This window comes from Sminthopsis crassicaudata, chromosome 4, assembly GCF_048593235.1.
Source record: "Sminthopsis crassicaudata isolate SCR6 chromosome 4, ASM4859323v1, whole genome shotgun sequence".
Classification (NCBI taxonomy): domain Eukaryota; kingdom Metazoa; phylum Chordata; class Mammalia; order Dasyuromorphia; family Dasyuridae; genus Sminthopsis; species Sminthopsis crassicaudata.
The window spans coordinates 132,699,576-132,721,942 of NC_133620.1; the positions used below are offsets into that span (position 1 = coordinate 132,699,576).

General features: G+C 34.7%; 1 protein-coding gene across 1 annotated transcript in view; it reads right to left on the reverse strand.

Moving 5' to 3' along the window:
• FNDC1 (fibronectin type III domain containing 1) overlaps window positions 1-22,367 on the reverse strand; it is a 116,571-nt gene that overhangs the window by 75,533 nt on the left and 18,671 nt on the right. Inside the window, 3 exon segments of the mRNA XM_074309402.1 lie at window positions 2,025-2,093; window positions 2,777-2,863; window positions 6,754-6,948. Of these exon segments, the coding sequence (XP_074165503.1) occupies window positions 2,025-2,093; window positions 2,777-2,863; window positions 6,754-6,948 (351 nt within the window).

The following is a 22,367-nucleotide window of genomic DNA, read 5'->3' on the forward strand; positions in this document are numbered from 1 at the left end:
AGCTCCACCCAGTGAAAGAACTCTGGGGGATGATTATGAACCACTACATAGAATTCCCAATACCCCTATTTTTGTCTGCTTGCATTTTTTATTTCCTTCACAGGCTAATTGTACACTATCTCAAAGTCCGATTCTTTTTGTACAGCAAAATAACTGTTTGGACATGTATACATATATTGTATTTAATTTATACTCTAACCTATGTCACATGTATTGGTCAACCTGCCATCTAGGGGAAGAGGGGGGGAAGGAGAGGAAAAATTGGAAGAAAAGATTTTGCAATTGTCAATGCTGAAAAATTACCTATGCATATATCTTGTAAATAAAAAGCTATAATAAAAAATACTTAATTTAACTTTCTATTAATTCTAAAATTAAATAAAGTTTCTATTCTCTAAGTTGAGAGTAATTCTCTTCAGATCCTCTAAGACCTAGACCTGATTTCCTTAAGTATACCAGACTGTCTCCAGATTCTTTATATTTATTGAGTCTTTTACCCAGGTTAAACCTGTACCTTACTTCTCTTTGATTTATAAATAACTCTCTTTTTATACCATAGTCACTGTCTTTTAAATTTACTGCTCTTCTGCCTCCTTTTTTGTGCTTCCTCCCATTTTTGTCACCCTTTCTACTCCTGAATTATACTATATACTCATAAGTTTTCTGCCTTCTTTACCGTCTACATTTGTTTTTCCATATAACTTTCCTTTGTTTTCCCCCATATCTTTGGAAAATGAATTTAGAATCAAGAAAATTTTTCTCCTATTTTTGTTGTCCCCAATGCTTCTCCATTATAACCCATTCCTATTGTTCCCATAGAATAGACTCCATTTTTTGTGGAATAACTCTTATTTATTTGTCACCCACTTGACTTAACAGAATCTGTCTTTGTATTCTCAACATCTTACACATTGCAAATAGTAGATATGCAAAATATCACCCTTTCCCTATATATAATATATCTGAAGTTTCCACTCTTGCCATCTACTCCTCTATCTTTATACTTTCTCCCTTTAACCAACTAATCAACTCCCATTGTTATAGGTATCACCTATGAGAAACTAATTTTGGTAACTTTGTTTCTATCATTCACCCCTTTTCTTAGCACTAGGAGTTCATTCTAAATTGCTTAAAAGACACTCTCCTTGGCTAGTCTGCCATCATCAGAAGCTCATAATGTTTAAAACAGAATTTTTTCTCATTGTTCTCCAAACTAGATTCCTTTCAAAACTTCCTTATTTCTGCTGGCTCCTTTATTGTTCAAAAAAGGCTTTGAAACTACTCAGAAAGGCAAAACCTGAACCAAAAAGCAAATTAGGGTTATTTTTACATACTTACCTTCTTTTCAAAAACAATATAACATCGAATTTATTAAGAAATATAGTACAAAAACTAAAATGCAGTATTTCACAGGATTCCCTTCAGAATACTGTCCAACCACATTCTGAAAAGAAACTACAAGAACTTTGTTGTTCTTACACTATCATAAAAATAAACTCAAGAAATACAACAGAAATCTCAGCGAGGGAAAAATAACATCATCACTGACAGACACTGACAACCAATGAGCAAATATGGAGTAGAGATGGAAGGGTGTTCTCCAGAACAACCTTTTATCAAAGGCAGCCTTGAGGAAATGGATCTGCCTTTTAAAATCTTTACCCGTGGATGCCGCTTACTTATTTATACCATTTACTGGCCTGAAAAGTAAATACTTTCTAGTTGTGTCATAAACCATCTCAACCATCATATTTGAGTAGGTTCCCAGAATATTGGAACAAAGATAGAGACTCAGACGGTTCCACACAGAAGAACATGAAAGAATGATTACAGATTGACAACATTTGCTGCAGTTTGGTACATCAGGCGCAAAAACAGATTGACCAAGAAATGTGCTGCACGTGTGTTAGTTTAGCGATGGGAACCAAATGAAATGTTTGTAAGAAGATGTGTGTGACAGGAAGCACAATTCTCTTGGGAGGTTGTGCTTCGGTGGAGACATGAACCAAATGAGTAAATAATACCTGTCATGGTCTCATTAAGTGATTCTGGACCCTTAATGGCAAAACCATCAATCTTGATCCATTCACCTCCTAAATTAGGAAAATGCAACTTGAAAATTAGGGAGAAAAAAAGGAAACTTGATTTTTCCACATTTCACTCCCTCCTTAGTAGTTGAAATTATAGTTGAAAATGGATTACAAAGCATGGGTCTAGGAAACCTTAGAGATGCTATCTTGAGATACATATATTTCTTGTCACTCTGAAATGGAGAGGCAACAAGGCCTATGGGGTAGAGAGCTGATCTCAAAGGCAAAATGGCCTTCATCCAAATTCTGCCTCTGCCACATCCTGGCTGTGTGATCATAAACAAGTTACATATCTGCTTAGTCCTCTAGGCAACTCTGAGGCTTTAAGGTTCAGAGAAGATGTCATCCTGCATTGGTGATAAAAATTTCCTTGCTTAAGAGCTTCCCCTATCAATAAAATAATAGTTTCAATCCCTATAAACTCAGCTAAATAGTTTAATATATACTCATTTTAACATATACTCATTTAGTACTTATGTGCAGATTATAGGAAGGGAAAAACCAAATAAACCCAACTTTTCTTTTCAAATGTTCTGAAGGAAAAAAAGACTGTCTATAACATCATTCTCAATCTATAAATCCTCCTAAAAATCAGCCTTTGTTATAACCCAAAGGAAGCAGAGAGGGCTGATTGTCACTTCCAATCTAGATGACCCAACACATTCTCCAATTCCAATGAGACTTACCAAGCAGGCTCTCAGCTCTGTACACTGGGCGACTCACTCCGCTGTAGTTCTCTGAAGTAACCAGCACAAAGTACACTACCCCAGGTTCTGAAACATATGGTTTATATCAAGCCACTGTTTCACATCTTCAGGAGCAACACAGTTGGATTTGCTAACCATTTAGTTTGATTGTTATAATAAAACTTGAAAAACTGAATTAACTGATGAGCCTAACCACAGCTTTCTTATATAGTTATCATTTTAAACTGAGATGTCTTATTTAATTATAAACATGAAAAAGTGCACCTGACCCCATGTCATCAAACTATAAATTACTTTATGTCAAATATATATATATATATATATGTATGTATGTATGTATATATTGCCATCAATCTGTATCCAGATGAGAGAGAACATTAGTAGCGTCTTCATATGAATTAAAAAATTCAAGCAAAAAAAAATGGCGAAATGGAAGAAGTCTCTCCATTGAATTTTCAGGGTCAAAAATGTCAACACAGAAATTCCAAAAGAAAATTTTCACAAGATTTTAGTAAAATATCAAACTACTACAGGTGAGTGAACTAGAAAAACATCTCTAAGGATTAGAAGTATGTGCACTATTCATCATAATATCTGAATTTACACAGAACTCTATTGCAAAAGGAAATGCTCCCTAAAAAAATGTTTGTGCACTCTCTCCTGAAAATATCAACAAGAATGAAACAAAATAATGTGCAATAAATACGAAATACTTATATTAAGAAACTTGGTTCCACTTATTTGACTTGAGTTTATTGGGAAAGCTTAGATGATAACAGCTCATTTGTCCATTTTTGGCTGAGGCCCAAGATATTTTAGCATTAGGAAAAGATATTAAGGTAACCTTGACAATACAATATTCACAAAGCATGTCTCCACTGGACTTTCAAAATTTCAAAAAACAAGGCCCTAGTAGCGTTATTTTTCCATTCTGATGAATCAATGCTTTTCTAAGTAAAGGTACAGATCATGAGCTTGAAGAAGAGATAAAAGTCTGGGGTTTTACTTTTTGTTGTTGTTTTGTTTTGTTTGAGCTTTGTCAAAAGAAATAACCATTCTCTCTTCATGGGGAGCATTTCCCCAAAGAGTAGTTTTAGTTGACAAGCCAGGGACACAGCAACAACAGATGCAGTAGATATCATCTGGTATGTTTAGTGTTTCCAGGGTTGGTAGTATTTCTGACTTGCCAGGGTAGAGCTCAGTGGCATTTGGGGTTTGGCACAATTTCTCAGACTAATTTGCAAGAGCTTTGCCTTTAGACAAAACACAAAATCATGCTTTGTCAAGGACTTTCTCTCTTCACTCTTTAAATTTATTTGTATTTCAAAGGAAATGCAATCCACATGTTTCTGATTGACTTACACTTAACTCATCAGAAAGTTGCTTGGTAAGAACGATTTGTTTCTTAAGAAACTTTGGAGCTCTCTTTATACATGTTTGAAAGCATTTCCTCCTCTAGAGCATTTTGGGATCTGTCCATGAAACTCAAAATCCCAAAATTCCATTCTGAACCCAGAAGTCTCATGGTTTGAGCAAAGTTGAAATTTAAGATACATAAGTGTTGCTTTATTGACATGTTAATCCATTTCTCCATGTTTGGGAAAGATAACTATGGCCAAACAACAGCCAAAATTACGTTTCTCACAATAATCTCAAATCACAGCAATTCTGGAAAAGAAGATTTGCTTTTACATTCTGAAACATACAACTCCAAATAAAGTAGATGGTCAAGAGATATTCATATCTTGTCTTGCCCTTTTTTAGCTCCTATTATTCTAGTAGTGTTTTCAATTCAAAATTCCTGGGCTTCTTAAGCCAAGATCTTAATGTCAACATTTTCCTATGGGAAAGAAATGGGAGAAAAAGTATCCTTAAATGGCCACAGAACTGAGATCAAAAAGGGGGAAATGTTATTCAAGCTCCAAAATGAATTAAATTTCATTCCATTCAAAGTTGCAATGTATTTAACCAAATTGGGATAGCATGCTAAATAGGATGTTTATTGGAAGAGATGTGTGTCCCAATGGTAAGCCCTCCATAGAATTTCAGTTTAACGGATGTTTCAAATAAGTACCAGAGTAAAATGAAAGAAATTGTGCTGCTAGTTGAAATTAGAAAGAGAACAATTTAATATATTTTATTTTTTCATTTCCAGGAGGCAAAATGGCAAATTAGATTAGAAACTAGACTTGGAACCTAAAGACCAAGGCTGAAATTTTGCTTTAACTTCTCATGGTCTTAATCTCTCTGAGTTTCAGTTTCCTCAACTATAAAATAGAGATGTAATACTTCTATTACCTACCCAGCAGATTTGTTGTGAGGAAAACCTTTGTAAATTGGGACAAATATATATATATATATATATATATATATATATATATATATGCATATATAGAAAAGTGTGGGTAATTAGTATAGATCTCCTGCTTCATTTTCCCACAAATAAATATCCCAATAGTTGATAATGGGACAAATAAGGTAAATAATAAAGAATGCTTAAGAACCAAAATAATACTATTAACATAATTGAAGGGGAGCTCCAAAAGAAAGGGTGAGGGGAGAAACAAAATCTAGGGCAAGAAACGAAGGACTTCACTCCCTGGCACATGTTCTTCAGTCATTTTTCAATTGTGTCTGGGTCTTCATGACCCCACTGAAGGTTTTCTTGAGAAAAAGACTGGAGTGGTTTCCCTTTTGCTGAATAAATGTTAATTGAATTGGTTTACTTTCACACCTATTCTTGGGTATTAGTAATTCTTCCTTAAAGTCACTTAAAGAATTTATTCCAAGATGTTTAGAGGGTTATGAGTGGAGTTTCAGGATAAATGGCTTTCAAAGCAATAATAAATTCAAGGTCATCAAGAAGCCTGACCACAAACCATATTTAAAATCTATGATACTATTATTTTATCTATGTTACATTCAGAATACTGCAAAATTTGAACTATAGGCATTCTGGCAAAATTTAAGGGGGACCAAATTTCATGAAGGAAGGAAAATATCCTATTGTGAATTTTTAACCACTCAGTAGAGAATCATTTCTTGTAATTCTCAGTTAATAACTAGGCTATTGGATTTCTTTAGTTGCCAAATTTTTATAGACTTAGGCACGTTATTATCATATCTCATGCATATTCTTATGAAATAATTGTTCAGTAACACTGAAGTTACATATAATTTACAGGAATCATTCAGTGAAACTTCACATTATTTCCATGAGAGAAGATGTTATTATTGTTTATTGTTATTATTACTGCTGTTGTTTGTCCTTCATTCTTGAAGAGGACAATGACATCAGGGAAGTAATGTTGTGACATGCAAATGAATTGGATTTAAGGGAGGGATACTGTGCCGGGTCACCTGCCTCACTTTCTGCTCTGAGCCATCTGGGTCAGTGGCAAGATATAGATCAGGGAGACCTTGGCCTTTTTTAAACGAAGGTCTTTAACAGGTCTGAGTTTGACTGAGGTGATATCCAACCAGTGATTAAGATTATTTAAGAAACAAGGCAGAGAATAGAAAATAAAGAGGGGTAAGTTGAATTTTCATTTTTATAAATATTACTTACATATCCCATATGCTTCATTATGCTATCTTTACAATACCTGAACACACAGAATTCAGTTTCTATAATATAAAATTTATAATGTTTCAATCTACGTGTCTGAAAATAAAGCATTTTAAAGATACACTTGCATACACTTAGTTATTAAGTTAACCTTACATGTTAGCTAATATGCATATGTGAAAAAGCTGAAACATAGTAAGACTAAATGACTTTTACAAGAGGATCTAGTAAGAGGACCATAAGAGTTTGAAGTGACTGAAGAAGTCCCCTCCTCTCTAAGTGTGAGCCACCATGTATTACATCAACAATCATTATACAGACATCATGTTTGAATCATTCAGACCACCCAAAGTGGACTTGGGGAAAGCAAGACCATTGTGTCACTTACCCACATCCTCAATAAGGAAGGAGTGCGTAGCACCATTCACCTTGATGTAGCTAAGATTTTTCAGTGACTTCCCATAGGCAATGTTGTAATACTCCACAGGTCTAGTGGTTGCCTCTTTGGGTGGTTCCCACGTGACTTTCAGGCCCCTCTTAGTGGACTGCAGTCTCACATTCCTTGGCTTCAGAGGGTGATCAACTATGCAAACAGCGTAACTATCAACTTAGAGTAATAGGAAGTTTGGTACAATGACTATTAATCAGGCTACAAGATTAACTGCCTTCAGAGGGCATTGCTGTGATCAAACGATCATCAACAAAGTATCCCAAAAGTCTTAGTGCTGTCAAAAGCTTAAAGCTGCACTAAAGACATTTGGGGTACTCTATATTTAAAAGTATATCATTTTGCAAATATCTTAAAAGCAAGGGAGTTAAAGGACTTGAAATACAGGAACATTCAGTTATTAGTTCTTTACAACCATAGCAGGAACCCACAAGCCAGCTGTGGGTACATGTTTTAAAAATAAAAGGCAAATCAAATGAAACTATACACATTCTCCATATCTGTGATGATCCTTTTTGTTTTGTTTTGTTTAAACAAAAATGGTGAACTAATACTTTTGTTTGACTGCAAATATGTATATAAAGAGAGAGACCCACACATTAAGTAAACATTTTAAAGCAATAGTGGATTTGAGTGATAAAGCTGGCGGTTTAGGAGTATTTTCATCTTTTTTTTTAATCTAAGAGAAGAATAATGTCATTCTATCATAATTAGTAAGGAAAAGCTACTGGATTCAAGTTTAAGATAGTAATATTGAAAATAGTCTCTTTTTATGAAGAGAGAAACTAAGATGCCAAAATTCAATGACTTCATTTTATACCTGATTTCAAGGTTCAACCCTCTTGACTCTGAAGAAGACAAAAGGATAATTTATAAGCACAACAGAATATAGCTTTAATTCTAAATTGAAAATCTCCAAACAATTTCCCAGTGGTTAAAAAATATGTCACTAAAACTAATTATTCTAACAAAGTAGTCTATGATTAGGTAACTGATAATATTGTAAATGGAGGATATTAAATAGAAAAATAATGCTCCATCAAGTTCATGGAGTTCTGGATCTGGCAGTTACTATTTTGGAACATAATGCACTCACATCAAGGAAAAATTTACACTCAGTACAACAGAGAGTTTTAAATAAAAATTTTGAAATTAGTAACATTTATAAAAGAAAAAGGGGAAAGGGATTGATATATGATGGTACATACATTATGTTAAGAAATGGAAACATGATGGACTAAATGATTTTTAACACTGAATGAGAGGACTGAATTTAATTAGTAAATGTTTCTGAAAAATAGTTACAAACTAAAAAATTCTGATTATTTTTTTCCAAAAGTCAGCTCTTTGTCTTTAAAAATGAAGAGACCACTTATCAAAGAACTATCAAGTGATAAAAGCATTTGGAGAAATTTTAAATGTTAGAGAAAGAATTTCTATTCAATGAGTAATGGCATGGATTATGCTATTGTCCACTACTTAATCACATATAAATATATGAATTGTTGAGCAAAAATAAGGGAATAGAAATTCAGGAAAGGTCCTTTTCTTTACAATTGAATTCTATTGTGAAAATAACACATCATGCCTTGATCAGAAGAGTTTGCACAGAAAAACTGATGGAGTCTGGCTTTGTTAAAGTGTATTTAATTCTAAATAAATAAATAAAAAATAAAAAAGATGTGCATAATTCACATATAATTGTGAAATCAACACAGCCCATAAAAAAATACAGAATCCACCTATGTCAAATAATAAGCCTTTGTTAATGAGATAACTCATGATTTTTTTTTCTCCCTTCATAGCTGCTGGCTTTATCTTTCACTGTGACATTACAATCCATATCCAGAAATGAATCGATTCTCAAAAGGTTAGACATCCCATCCCCCCAAAGAAGTTGAGTATCATTCAAAACCATCTGGACTAGTGGTACTGATTTTTTTAATGGAAAAAAACAAGTCTAAACCAAATAAAAAATAGTTGGACCTTTCAAAATTATCGAATTCCCAAAGTCAAACTCCTAATAGAGTTCATTGTTTTATTTGGTTCTATTTATCCTAATTTAGAAGTAACTTAGTTTTTTATAACTAATTATTAATCAAAGTCCCTGATTCATCTGAAATGTTGAACTATTTTATTTGAAAATTTGGCTCGGTCAATGCCTTAAAAGCACTTGGAAAACAAAAGAAAATAAATCCTCTTTTCTTAAAAAAAGACAACAGAATGAATGTCACTGAAACAACATAAATTACCTTCTTAACAAGAAATTCATCATTAGTGACTTGCCAATTATTTTGTCAATTGAAAGCTAAACAATTTGGCCAGCACTTACCTAAGCCAAACAATGAAGAATCTAAAGTCCACTTTTGGTTCTTACATCTTTCTTTTTTGAACCTTTCTCCTCTTTCAGTATGGTACCTTTCTCACATTCCCTTACATACTCTAAAACTTTTCTCTACCCACACTTTTAATGAACTGATTCAGAAAGGTATAACACTTTCACACTAAGATATACATAACTGATTTCATTTCAAAGACAATTCTCCTAGAGAATATTTTCATTTTAGATGTATAAAAAGCCTAAACCAAATAAAATGAATCTTTGATGACAACATCTGAAACATGAGCAACCTGAATAATAATGAAAGTATTTGAGGAGTATCAGGATCTTTTTTGGGCCTCTGAAAACATACCATGAAGGCCTGTATATACTCTGCCTGTTCGCAACGTCAAAATGAATTTAAGTTTCTTGTTTCACAAACTAGATTATTCCATGGGACAACTTTTGATTAACATTTTCCCAAACAGGTAAACAAATCAAGTCTAACAATAGCCACTTTTTTAAAGAGTATTTCATCAACCTTGATGTTTGAAGTTGATGTCCCAGACAGGAGTCTTATGAAACTTTATCAACATTTACAACAACCAGAAGGAAAAGGGAAGAGACTGGGCAAAAGTCAATATTCCCAGTGGTACCATTTTTCCCCTTCTCAAACATTTTAGCCTGAGGCAAATTCTTGTCAAAGTAAATGACAACTCCCCTATGTGGGTACTTAAGGTTACTTCCAAGGCTCTGGGAGGAAAGCATTTCAGGCAGGTGTAGATTTGCCTGATAGAAGATGGTTTGACAGAAAATTTGCTTTCATTGCCAAAAGCATGACATTTCCCTCTATTTCTCATCTTTATTTTGAAGACCTACATGGTTTTGGTTTTTGATTTTTTTTTTTAATGTAAAATCACACCATGGTAGTCACTAATGCAATTTCAGCAATGGCATCATGTTATATTAAGAGATTATCCAACAAAAGAATGCAATAAGCTCCTGGCACATAGACAATGTTTGATAAATGCTTATTGATTTGACTGAGCCTGCAAGCTTAATATCCACCACAATATAATTATATTATATATAGCTATATATAATTATAATTATAGTTGTTTATCTTCTTTAGATGGTTAATATGGACAACATACTAAAAAGCAGAAGTATCACCTCACCATCAAAGGTCCACATATAGTCAAAGCTATGTTTTTTTTTCCAAAATCAATATATGGCTGTGAGAGTTATACTATAAGGAAAGCAGGGCACCAAATAATTAATACTTTTGAATTATGGTACAGGAGAAGACTTTTGAAACCCTCCGAATAGGAAGGAGATCAAATCAGTCAATGCTTAAAAGAATTAAGACTATTCACCAGAAGGTCAAATACTAAATCTGAGGATTAAATTCTTGGGCCACATGATGGGAAGACAAGACTCACTGTAAAACACCCTGCTGTTCAGAAAGTTTGAAGGCCAAAGGAAAAGGGAATGGCAGCAGTTGAAATAGCTAGAAAGTATCATGGAAGCAACATGATACTTGGACATTAGTTGGACAGATTTGAGAGATAGTGGGAAGTAGAAAGGTCTGACCTGGTATAGTCCATGAGGTCACAAAGAATCAGAGACAAGTGAATAACTGAACAACTAAAACAACAGTATGTCCTTTAAAATTAATTCTTGTTGAGAAGCATGATATACTGGACAGAGTGCTGGGCCTGAAATAAGAGAGAAGTGAATGCATTTATTTCCTCTGACACTAGCTTTGCATGAATAGACAAGTCATTTAAACTCTATGAACTTCATGCATCTCTCCAAAACTTATCTTCTAAACTATAAACAAAAATCCACCTCTTCGCACAGGGATTATGCTGAAGATACAAATAAAAAGTAAATACCCTTAATTCACCTTGGGAAATTCCCACTTGAAATCACAATTTTTTTTTTTAATGTTCTGCTTATCTTAGGCAAATGCTACTGAGAGCACTTTTAACACCTTGGCTCTCCAAAGGAAAAAGAACTACAAAAGAGGGATCTTAAAATGCAACTGGAATCATTTAACTTAATATAGAAAGGGTGGGAGGTAGCTGAAGAAGACTAGAGTATATGACAGGTTATTGTCTAGCGTTTGGTTTCCAGATGTTCTTTTTCTCTGGAGGAAGCAAAATGAGGAAATGGATTTAAGCTGCAGCATAAGGGATTTAGGTTAAATAAAAAGAAAAATTTCCTCCCTGGATCTTTCCCCATCCCCACCCATTCAAGAGAGACATATGTTCAGTTTCTCCAGACAGGGCTGGGCAATTGGAAACAGTCTGCTGGGACTCAAGCTACTTCACTTTATCACCAATATTGTTCCTTGTGGTTTGCCACAATGATATCCAGACCTTGTACAGTGTGCCCTGATAAAATGATGCCAGCGTGACTCTTTGATGATTTTGCTGATACGTTTGAAAAAGACAAAGCACTATCCAAGGAATGTTAAGTTGGAAACTCACCCCCCTAAGGTGTTGCTGGGTTCAATTCAGATCGTTGCCTAGTGTGGCCAATATTTTATCACCAAAACCAGTTGCTAGTTATTGATATGTAATCCAGAGAGGTTAAATAAGAGTGTCATTTTATATTTTTTGAGGAAAAAAAAGAGGAAATTTTAATTTGAGGTCTAATTAGGGGTTGCCTAGTCTGCTATCTCTAATTTCACTTTTCTTTTTTCCCAACCTTGGCCCATTAGCTAAATAGTTCAAATCTATACTAGCTTCTACTCTTGAATGCCTTGTCCCATTTGCACTATTGATATTCATAGCAATCAATAAACATTTATTAAGTACCCACAATGTGCCAGGCATTATGCTAAGCACTAAAGATACAAAAAGAGGCAAAAGGTAGTCCCAATTTCAAGGAGCCTACAGTCTATCTTGTCTGTTTCCTAACATCCATTCCTATTCTTGCCTGATTCATTACCCCCATGCTACCAAAGAGAATTACAAGAAACTAGACAACCATGCTCACTGGCTGTGTTACACATTTTTGTTAACTAACCTCAACTCATTCTTCATTATAGCAATGGATGTAAATATGTAGTACTACAGCACTGTAGTAGTATTTTGTTTACTTCCTGTAAAGTGAACCAGTTCAACTTATACACTATTCTCTACTTTCAAAAGCCTTCACTTATTCACATATCTTGTCACTAATTTTGCCTTGTCAAATCCCAAACCTCCATTACTCCAAAGTATCTATTCTCTTCCTCCTTCAATACTACTCTGTTGTTGCTGAGCAGAATTGAAGGATATTGAGGAATTGTAATGACTAAATCTACTTCAAATTTATGTTAGCTAATCTAAAATTATCCCCTACTATAGTAAGACAATATGTCTATTCCTCCATCATTAATTCTTTACCCCAGAGCTATTAATAAAAGCTTTTTCTGAGACAAAGAACTAAGTCTCCCACACCACTTCTTCACCCAAACTCGTGGCTTAGGACCTCATCTCATACTTGCTAAGAAAAAAAAAAAAGAAGAAAAAAAAACTTGTCAAGAGCTCCTTCTTGAAGTCAATCAGTCAATAAACATTTATAAGCACCTACTATATACCTGGCATTGGGCTAAGTACTAGAGATCCAAAGAAAGGCAAAAGGCAAATACCTGCCCATAGTCTAAAGGGGGAGTCAACATATAATCAACTATGTACAAAAAATAATCAGCAAAGGGAAAGGGAGGTCAGGAATGGCTGGCTACCTGTAAAAAGTGGGATATTAGCTGAGTCTTAAAGGATGCTAGGGAGACCAGGAGGCAGAGATAAAGAAGGAAAAAATTCCAGGCATAAGAAACAGTCAGAGAAAATGCCACATCAGAAGGTGGAGTGTGTCAAGGGGGTGGGCACCACTGAACCATAGAGAGCATGACATGGCGTGAGAAGACTGGAAATGTGTGCACTTGGGGAGGGAGTCAGCGCCAGGCCCATTATGAAGGGTTTGGAATGTCCACCTGAGGATTTTATATTTGATTCTAGAAGAATTTTAATAAGTGAGGAGGGAATGCATCATTGGAATGGGAAAGAGCCAGTAAAAAAGGCACAGAAAGAGATATTTAGAACACCCCAACCTGTGTGCTTCATCTTCCTCATGTTGGATAAACTAGAATCTGAGGTCCCAACCAACTTTAAGTTTATGATCCAATCAATATTTCTAAGCTCTAACACCTACTATTTGAGTAAATTCAGGCTCCTCTCAGCTCTTTTCTGCAGTATTGCAATATCTTACTAAAAGCTCTTCCTGTTTCAAGTCTTTCCATACAGCCAATAAGGAGAGTTTCCTAGAATGCCTATCTGACTGTGTCACTCCCCTATGCAATAAGTTCAGATGGATCCCTATTTCTTCTAGAATAAAAACAGTTTGACTTTTAAAATCTTTCACAATCTTACCTCAACTTATCTTTACAAACATTATGTATTATTCCTCTCCTTCCTATGCCCTATTCTTCAGCTAGACCAGACTTCTTGTTATTACCCATATGGAATACTCCAATTCTTTCTCCATGCCTTTTTACTGGCATGCACCACTCATGCACTCCCTTTTCACCTCTTAAAATCTCTTATTTCTATAAAAACTTATATCAAACACCATCTTCAGTGTGAGGACTTTTCTGGCTTCACCAGCTATTAACAATGTCCCTACAAAAATTGTGTGTATGTGTATGTGTTTATATTTGATCATTTCAGTCATACTCAATTACTTTTGATCCCATTTGAGGTTTTCTTGGCAAAGATCTTGGAGTAGTTTGCCATTTCCTTCTCCAGCCCATTTCACAAATGAGGAAACTAAGATATACAGGGTTAAGTGAACAATCCAGGGAAACACAATTAGACAGTTTTTGAGGTTAGATTTGAACTCAGTTTGTCTCAGTTTTCTCATCTATAAAATGAGTTGGAGAAAGAACTGGCAAACTAATGCTATCTCTGCCAAAAAAAACACAAATGGGGATATGAAGAGTCAGACATTAATAAACAACATATATATATGACGATGATGATGATAATGATGGAGTTGATGATGATGATAGCTAATTTATGTGGTATTTACTATGTTCCAGGCTTTGTATTTCAAATATGTACCATATGTGTACATTATTACACAAGTATTCTGTTTCATATTTATGTATACATACTATTTTTCATTGGTACAGCTAGATGGTAAAGTGGATAGTGTCTGTAGTGAAGAAGACTCATCTTTCTGAGTTCAAATCTGGCCTCAGACATTTATTAACTATGTGTCCCTGGACAAGTCACTTAATTCTGTTTGCCTCAATTTCCTCATCTATAAAATGACCTGAAGAAGGAAAAGACAAACCCCTCCAGTATCTCTGCCAAGAAAACCCCAATGAGGTCATAAAGAGTCAACCTTGACTAAAATGACTTAACAACAGCAATAACTATCTCCCTCCTGCTATGTTATAAATCCTTTAAGGGTAGGGACTGCTATTTTTGCCTTTATAATCTAAGTATCTAGCACAGATACTTTCAGGTCATAAGTATGTAACAAATGCTTATTAATCTGAATCCTCAAACCAAAAACAATCACTGGCCCTGAGAGCTTGAAAAGATCTTGGAGATTCCTCACCATAAAATTCTCATAGTTGAAAGCACCTTAGAGGTGATCTAAGTCTATACCTGAAAATGTACCCTCTACAATGATAATCCAGGCTGCAAGTGATGGCAAACACATAACGTTCTTAAATTAAGCCTTTCTATTTTGTGAAAGCCCTAAAAAGTAAGTTTTTCCTTACAATTAAACAAAAACCTGGCACTTGGCAAGTTATATTTACTGCTCCAAGTTTGACCTTGGGGCCCAAATAAATAAAACTATTCTCTCCTCCAAATGACAGACCTTCAAATTTTTGAACATCTACTATTTCCTCTTTAAATCTTCCTTCCCCCACAAAAATATCTTACTTTCTTCAACTAATCCTTCTAGAGTACCATCCCCTGTTCACCTAACTATAATTTGCTCTGATTTGTCAATGCCCAGCTTAAATCTGGCACACAGAACTGCATACAATGACATAGGGAAGTCTACCAGAGAAATATCTCCTCTTGAATATTATGATGTGATCTAAGAAGGCATTAACTTTTTGGTCTGTTTCATGTGACATTTTAAAGTTATATCAAGTTTATAATCCATTAAAATGCTCAGATCAAAATTTTCATATCATCAAAGAAAAATATTAATATTAATAGGCTCAGGTCTGTCAGAAACAATTTTCATTAATTTCATATCCAAACCATTTCTTTCTTAGAGAGAAAGCTGTCCAAATTGGCATAGTCCCAAAATTCTTTCTGGTATGACTTTCCCCCCCAAAAAAATTCAGATAATATTTATAGAAATCTTGAACCAGAAAAGGATATCTTACAATTCAGCCTAGGATAATATTCCAAAATTGGGAAACTATATTGCTGACCTCTCCTTCCTGGACTTCTCTCCTAGGAATCAGTGTGGCTCTTTCCATACTGAAAATATAAATTGAATAGGAAGTGATTTGAGTGCTTCCAGGTGAATGGAAGAGTATACTTCCTATGGATGGACCCTAGTATATTTTCTTTCATGGGATGGAAGGATCAGATTACTCTTAGAAGAAACAATATCTACACTGGAAAAAAAGGCAAAGTTCTTAGATAAACAGAGTTAGATTTTTGGTGGGGGCAGCTAAATGATGCATTAGATAGAGCATTGGGCCTGTCCCAATCAAGAAGACATCTTCCCTCACTCAAAGTTGTGTGATCCTGGGCAAATAACTTTACTCTATTTTTCTCACTTCTTTATATATAAAATGAGCTGGAAAAGGAAATAGTAAGCCACAGATATATCTTTGCCTAGAAAACGGCAAGTGAGGCCTTGAAGAGTCTAACATGACTGAAAAACCACAAAATTAAGTGAACGTATTAAGGATTACAACCAAAATATTATTATTGTTGTTGTTGTTTTTGTTTAGTCACTTCAGTCATAGCTGACTCTTTGTGACCCCATTTGGGATTTTGGTAGCAACAATACTAGAGCGGTTTGCCATTTCTTCTTCCAGTTCATTTGACACATGAGGAAACTGAGGCAAACAGGATGAAGTGTGACTTGCCCAGGTGACACAGCAAAAAAGTGTCTGAGGATGATTTGAACTTAGGTCTTTTTGACTCCAGGCCCAATGCTCTACCCACTGAAACACTACCTACTTCCCATTCCCATTTCCATCCAACCTAATAAATAGTCCTTTTTCCTTTTGTCTTGACCTATTTCACCCACCTTTCCAAGGGATTTTCTCCAGGAATCTGGAAAGAGTTTTAGAGAAAAATATTATTCTTAATATTTCTAGAGAAACTAAAAATATTTTAATATACTTCTACAACAAAAACTACTGTCAATTCAAGCCTCCCTCCCCTAACTTGTAATAATATAATTAAAAAAAAAAAACTCTAGCTATTCACATGTATCCCTAAAAACATTCATCTTATTAGATTAGGACCATTGTTCTACCCTATCAGAATTCAGATCCTGACTGTGATCCAACATATTTAACCCCAGTTTCATATCTGCAGATTTGATAAATGCACTATTATCTATGGCTTCATCCAAGCCATTGACAAAAACAACATCATCTGTGGCTTCATCCAAACCATTGAATATAAAAGCAACATCATCAATAGCTTCACCCAAGCCATTAATTTTGACCAGCCAAAGGCCAAAGACATCTTCAATGAATTTCGTTTTATTAGATTCTTCCCAGTGTTCTAGCCTGTCAAGATCTCTTCAGATCTTGACTTGCCCAGTTTAGTATCAACTGTACATTTGATGGACATGCCATCCACAGTTATAACCAAGCTATAGATTAGGGGGAAAAAAACAAGCATTGTTCCTTGTCCTCAATGAAAGCCTCCTTTCAAATTAAAAAGAAATGATTAATAACTATTCTTGAGTCAATCCATTCAACCAATTTATATACACTGAATTATGTTATCACCTGGTCTCCATCTCTCCATCTTCTCCACACACACACACACAAAAAAAAACCCGTATATTTTCTTTTCTGAAGTTTTTCTAAGAAGGGCAGCTAAGTGGCAGGAGGACCTAAGTTCAAATTTGACTTCAGACACTTGGCATGTACCTAGTAGCTATGAAATCCTTAGCAAGTCATTTAGCCCGGATTGCCTCACAATAAATAAATAAATCATTGATAAAAAAAAATATAGCTAAATGATATACACAGCATTCCCCTTACCTAGTGATCCTTCATCTTTCAAATGAAGAAACTGAGACTCATAAAAGTGAAATGACTTGCTTAGGGACAAAGTGTGAGTAGCAGAGTATAAAATCAGAACACAGGTCTTCTGATTGATAATCTAATACTCTTCCTGCTATTCTATAGTACTTATTTCTTATTAATAAATTTTGTCAACAATAATAATATGATTTTTATATAAGACTTGAAATTTGCAAAGTAATTTCTTACTGCAAAGTAACTCTATGAACTTGATAATAAAAATATTATTATCTCTGTTTTATAAAGCAGGAGGAAATTGAGGCTCAGAGAAGTTATTACTTGCCAAAAAATAAGAATCAATGAATGTCAACATCAGAACTTGACAAACACTTGAATATAAGTGTGATGCCCATTTCAGTGACCATGTTGCCTTTCAATACCAACTTCAAATGAAAAAATATTATTTCTAAAACCAAATTTTAAAATTTTATTACTATTCATTTTCATTGTATACATTTGTGAAACTCAAAACATTGTCTTGTGCTTCTCACCATTTCTTCAGTTCTAATAGTCCAACAGATTCATATAAAAAAATAACAAAAAGAATGTTATTAAGGAAGTAATAAAAAGGAGTGTTTCTATTATGCTGAAAAAAGTATTTTTAAATACATTCTTCTGGGGGTTATCAGAAACTATTGAAAATATATAAAACTTGAACCCCTGGTAATTTTCATGATGTTACCCAGATCAAAAACAAAAACAAAAAACAGTCAAACTATTTCTTAGTCAAAGTAAAATAGTTTGGGTTCAAAAATAATAAAACCTAGAAGGGATCTTAGAGTACATAGACTCCATCTCTATTTTACAAATGAAGAAACTGAGTCCCAGAGACATTAGAGATTTTCCCAATGTCAGACAACTTAATGAGTTGCAGAACTGTCACTCTAGCCTAGATCTTCTATTCCCAGAATACCTTTTTTTCTTCTATCTTTCTCTAAAGAGAAAAATGCAGTTCAAAGGCTAACACTGTCCACTATTACCTCTCTAAATTAGATTCACCAGACTATGCCTTAGTCCTGCACTTTAATCTTTCCCTCCAGGCATTGAGTGTGATTCTAGATTCCTAGCTTTTCAACTCAAATCCGAAATGTAATGCTGGGTCTTCCAAAGAATTCAAATTTAATTCTCTGGGGACTCTAATTCACTAGATTTTTACAAATCTGCCAACATGGATACACCTATCTACACAAGGCAAGGAGGGTGGACACTAGAATAAAGCTCTATTTATTTTTTTAATCATGCTTTACATCTTCTTCTATGTATCTAATGATCTGCAAACCCTCTTCTATATATCTGACATTTTAACTGCAATAATTGTAACCCATTGATTCAACAGCAATATACTATTAACAATTGTTAATCTCTCAATTATGAAAATAACTATAGGAATGTAGGACACTTTTCCATAAAATTTTCTTTTAAAAAATCCAAGTTTAACTAGTTCCCTTATATGTATGAGGGATTATTTTTTAATGCAACAAAGAAAGGTCTCTGTGTTTATGTAAGGACTTTCTATTTCATCTCCACTCAAAGTGCAAGTTTAACTTTCCACTAAAACCAGCCAAAAACTTCCCAGACTGTGAAATGGAGAAAACATAGATTCCAGCATAATCATACTTTTTCAACAAAGAAAATCAATAGGCCAGTCAGAAAAGATTCCTATAAACTAGAAGTCAATTGTTACTGGGATAAAAAAAAACAAATCTGTAAATGTAATCCAAAAAGAATGCCAAAGACCCAGAAAGAAAGAGAATAATTCAGTTAATAGTTTTCTACAGGATACCACACCTTCAGAAATTTGAGAATAATCAGATGTTTGGCACAACAAGGCCAAAATACAGAATGACTGACTGATATTTTTCACAAAGTTCATCTGGCTAAATATCTTGTCATTTTGTAGATAAAGTCTTAAAGCCTTTTACTCAGTATCACCAAGGTCCCTGGTCATGCAATTATACAAAATATTCATGAAAGCAAAAGTGTGGGGATGAAAACATATGCTACCAGCCAAAATACTGAAAACAAACAAAAGTATAAGATAATTTTTCATGCAGAAATTTTATTTTCTCTAAACATTTGTTTATTCGACAAATATTTAATGAGCATTACTGAATTTTTTAATGTAGCTATTCCTTCCCTCCTCACTCCGACCAACATTGATATACTATAAATTCCCAAAGGCCTGAAAGCAAGTCAGAGGTTCTCAGATTTTTGATCTCAGGATTGCCTTACACCCTAAAATTTCTAAGGACCCCAAAGAGCTTTTTTATGTAGATTATATCTTTAGTTAGTTACTACACCAGAAACAAAAATATCTTACTTGATTTTTGGTGTTCAGATGTTTTTCAATCATATCAACTTTTCATGACCCAATGTGGGGTTTTCTTGACAAAGATACTGAGTGGTTTGCCTTTTTCTTCTCTGGCTCATTTATTTTACAGATGAGGAGACAAAGAGGGATAACAAATTTAGTAAAAGTCTGAGACCAGATTTGAACTCAGGAAGATGAATTATCCTGACTCCAGGTTTGGCTCTCTGTGCAGCATAGTACTATCTAGTTTTCCCTTTTAACCTAACAGATTCCCCCAATGGCAAGAACCCTAAGGGCTCTTCAAAACCACACTATAGTCTGGGCATCTCTTAAAGCAAACAAACACAACTTCTTTGCAAATTGCTGATACTTAATAAAATAGCTGTTGAATGAAAGAATGTTGAATCTAAAACTTACAGGCTGAGCCCTCTTCAGAAAACTCATTGCACACACAGATTATATCCTTCCTTTACTTGCTTAGAGGCAGCTTTGTGACATAGTAGATAGGCCCAGACTTGAAGTCAGGAAGACCTAAATTCAAAATCCTGCCTTGAGCATTTAATACCCATGTGATCCTAAAGAAGTCATTTAAGCTCACTCAGCCTCAGTTTCCTCATCTATAAAATGAGGATAATAATGGCATGTCTCTCACAGGAGTATTTTGAGAAGTAAATGAGATAGTATAAATATAATGTGCTTTGAAAACTTTAAAACACTGTATAAATGTTAGTTATTGATTACTTTGATTGCAGTGTGATATGGTAAGAGCTATCTCTGGATTTGTATACCAAAAAAAAATCTAAATTTTAAATTTTGGCTCTCCTCAGACAAGATATTTAACTTCTCTGGCATGCAATATCTTAAATCCGTTGTATTTTATGATTTTTTAAGTCTCCACAAGTATATAGACAGTTTTCATTTATGACTGTGGCCAAAAATAAACATCAAGTATTTGGTAATTGGCTTGGCAAAATTTGCTGTTTGGCCCTCCATCAACAAACTGTTTGTGGTCCAGCCCAAGTTAGTAGATTCTACCAAAGCTTACAATTCACTAATAGGATCTCTGCAAACCTAGAATCACCTTCACACTATGATAGTCATAAGAGTAGGATTCCGCGGAGGACAATTATACAGAGACACTCAGAAAACCCAAATCTCCCAATCCTCAGTCTTAGGCACTCTCCTCTGGCTTATATTTCTTAAGTATTTGTCACATTCTTCACAAAACTGCATTTTAATAGCTTCAAATTAATTATACATTGGGGCAAGCTAGGTGGCACAGTGGATAAAGTACTGAGCTTGGAATCAAGAAGACTCCTTTTGTCTGCCTCAGTTTCCTCATCTGTAAAATGATCTGGAGAAGAAAATGGCAAACTGCTACAATATCTTTGCCAGTAAAACCCCCAAAGTACCGTGAAGTCAGACATGGCTGAAACAACCCAAAAAGAACAATTACATATTTAAATGTTCCTTCACATGACCTAGTAGCAATATACGTGGAAAACTAAGTGTGAACCAGCGAAAGAACTCTGGGAGATGACTATGAACCACTACATAGAATCCCCAATCCCTGTATTTTTGTCTGCCTGCATTTTGGATTTCCTTCACAGGCTAATGGTATGCTATTTCAAAGTCCGATTTCTTTTGTACAGCAAAATAACTATGGACATGTATACATATATTATATTTAACTTATACTTTAACATATTTAACATGTATTTGTCTGCCTGCCATCTGGGGGAGGGGGTGGGGGGAAAGAGGGGAAAAGTTGGAACAAAAGGTTTTACAACTGTCAATACTGAAAAATTACCCATGCATATATCTTATAAATAAAAAGCTATAATAAAAGAAAAAGGAAAATTAGGTGTGAAATCAAGGGGAATGAAAATATGCAGGATAGTTTTCAGAAGTATGAACCACAAGCGATTGTTGTCTACTGGGCAATGACCTTGACCCACTTAACCTGCCTTCCCCAGTCTTAGCAGACATTACCACTATGTTGGCATTCAAACTTAACACATGTGTGTGTTGGCACACCTCTATCAACGCCCTATTATGTCAGGACCTCCACAAAAATTGACTTCACTGCAAATTGCCCATAGCACCTCTAACATTTCCCAGATCTCCATTAACCACAAAGCATCATTTTATTTAGCCTGAAAGGCTCAATTCACACACATAAATACCAATGTGCTTACAATGGATCTTCAAAAGTCAATGAACACAATAGTGAATCACATTTTTTGTGTACCAGCTAAAAGGAGCCATGGGGAACCATCCAAATCTTTGAATGTGAGCAATTTGTTAATCTTTAAAGAGAGATCATCAGAGTTCATTTATAATGGGCTTTGCTAGCACCATTACCTACTGTAACTCCCTATGACTGGCACTCCTTGATATGCCAACCCCAAAGGGAAAGGTAGGTCTTACTTTTTGAGACCTGGAAGCAAGCACTTTTTTTGGCTCTGTCTGTACATCAGATAAGCCAGACATCTAGATGCATGCCTTCTTACTCCAAATCCAAAATGGAGAAATTGAGGATGACACCAGCAGCAGTTTTCATCAGCTATACCTCATTGTTACCATTTCTCTTATTCAATATCTATCCCAAAGCTATTGCC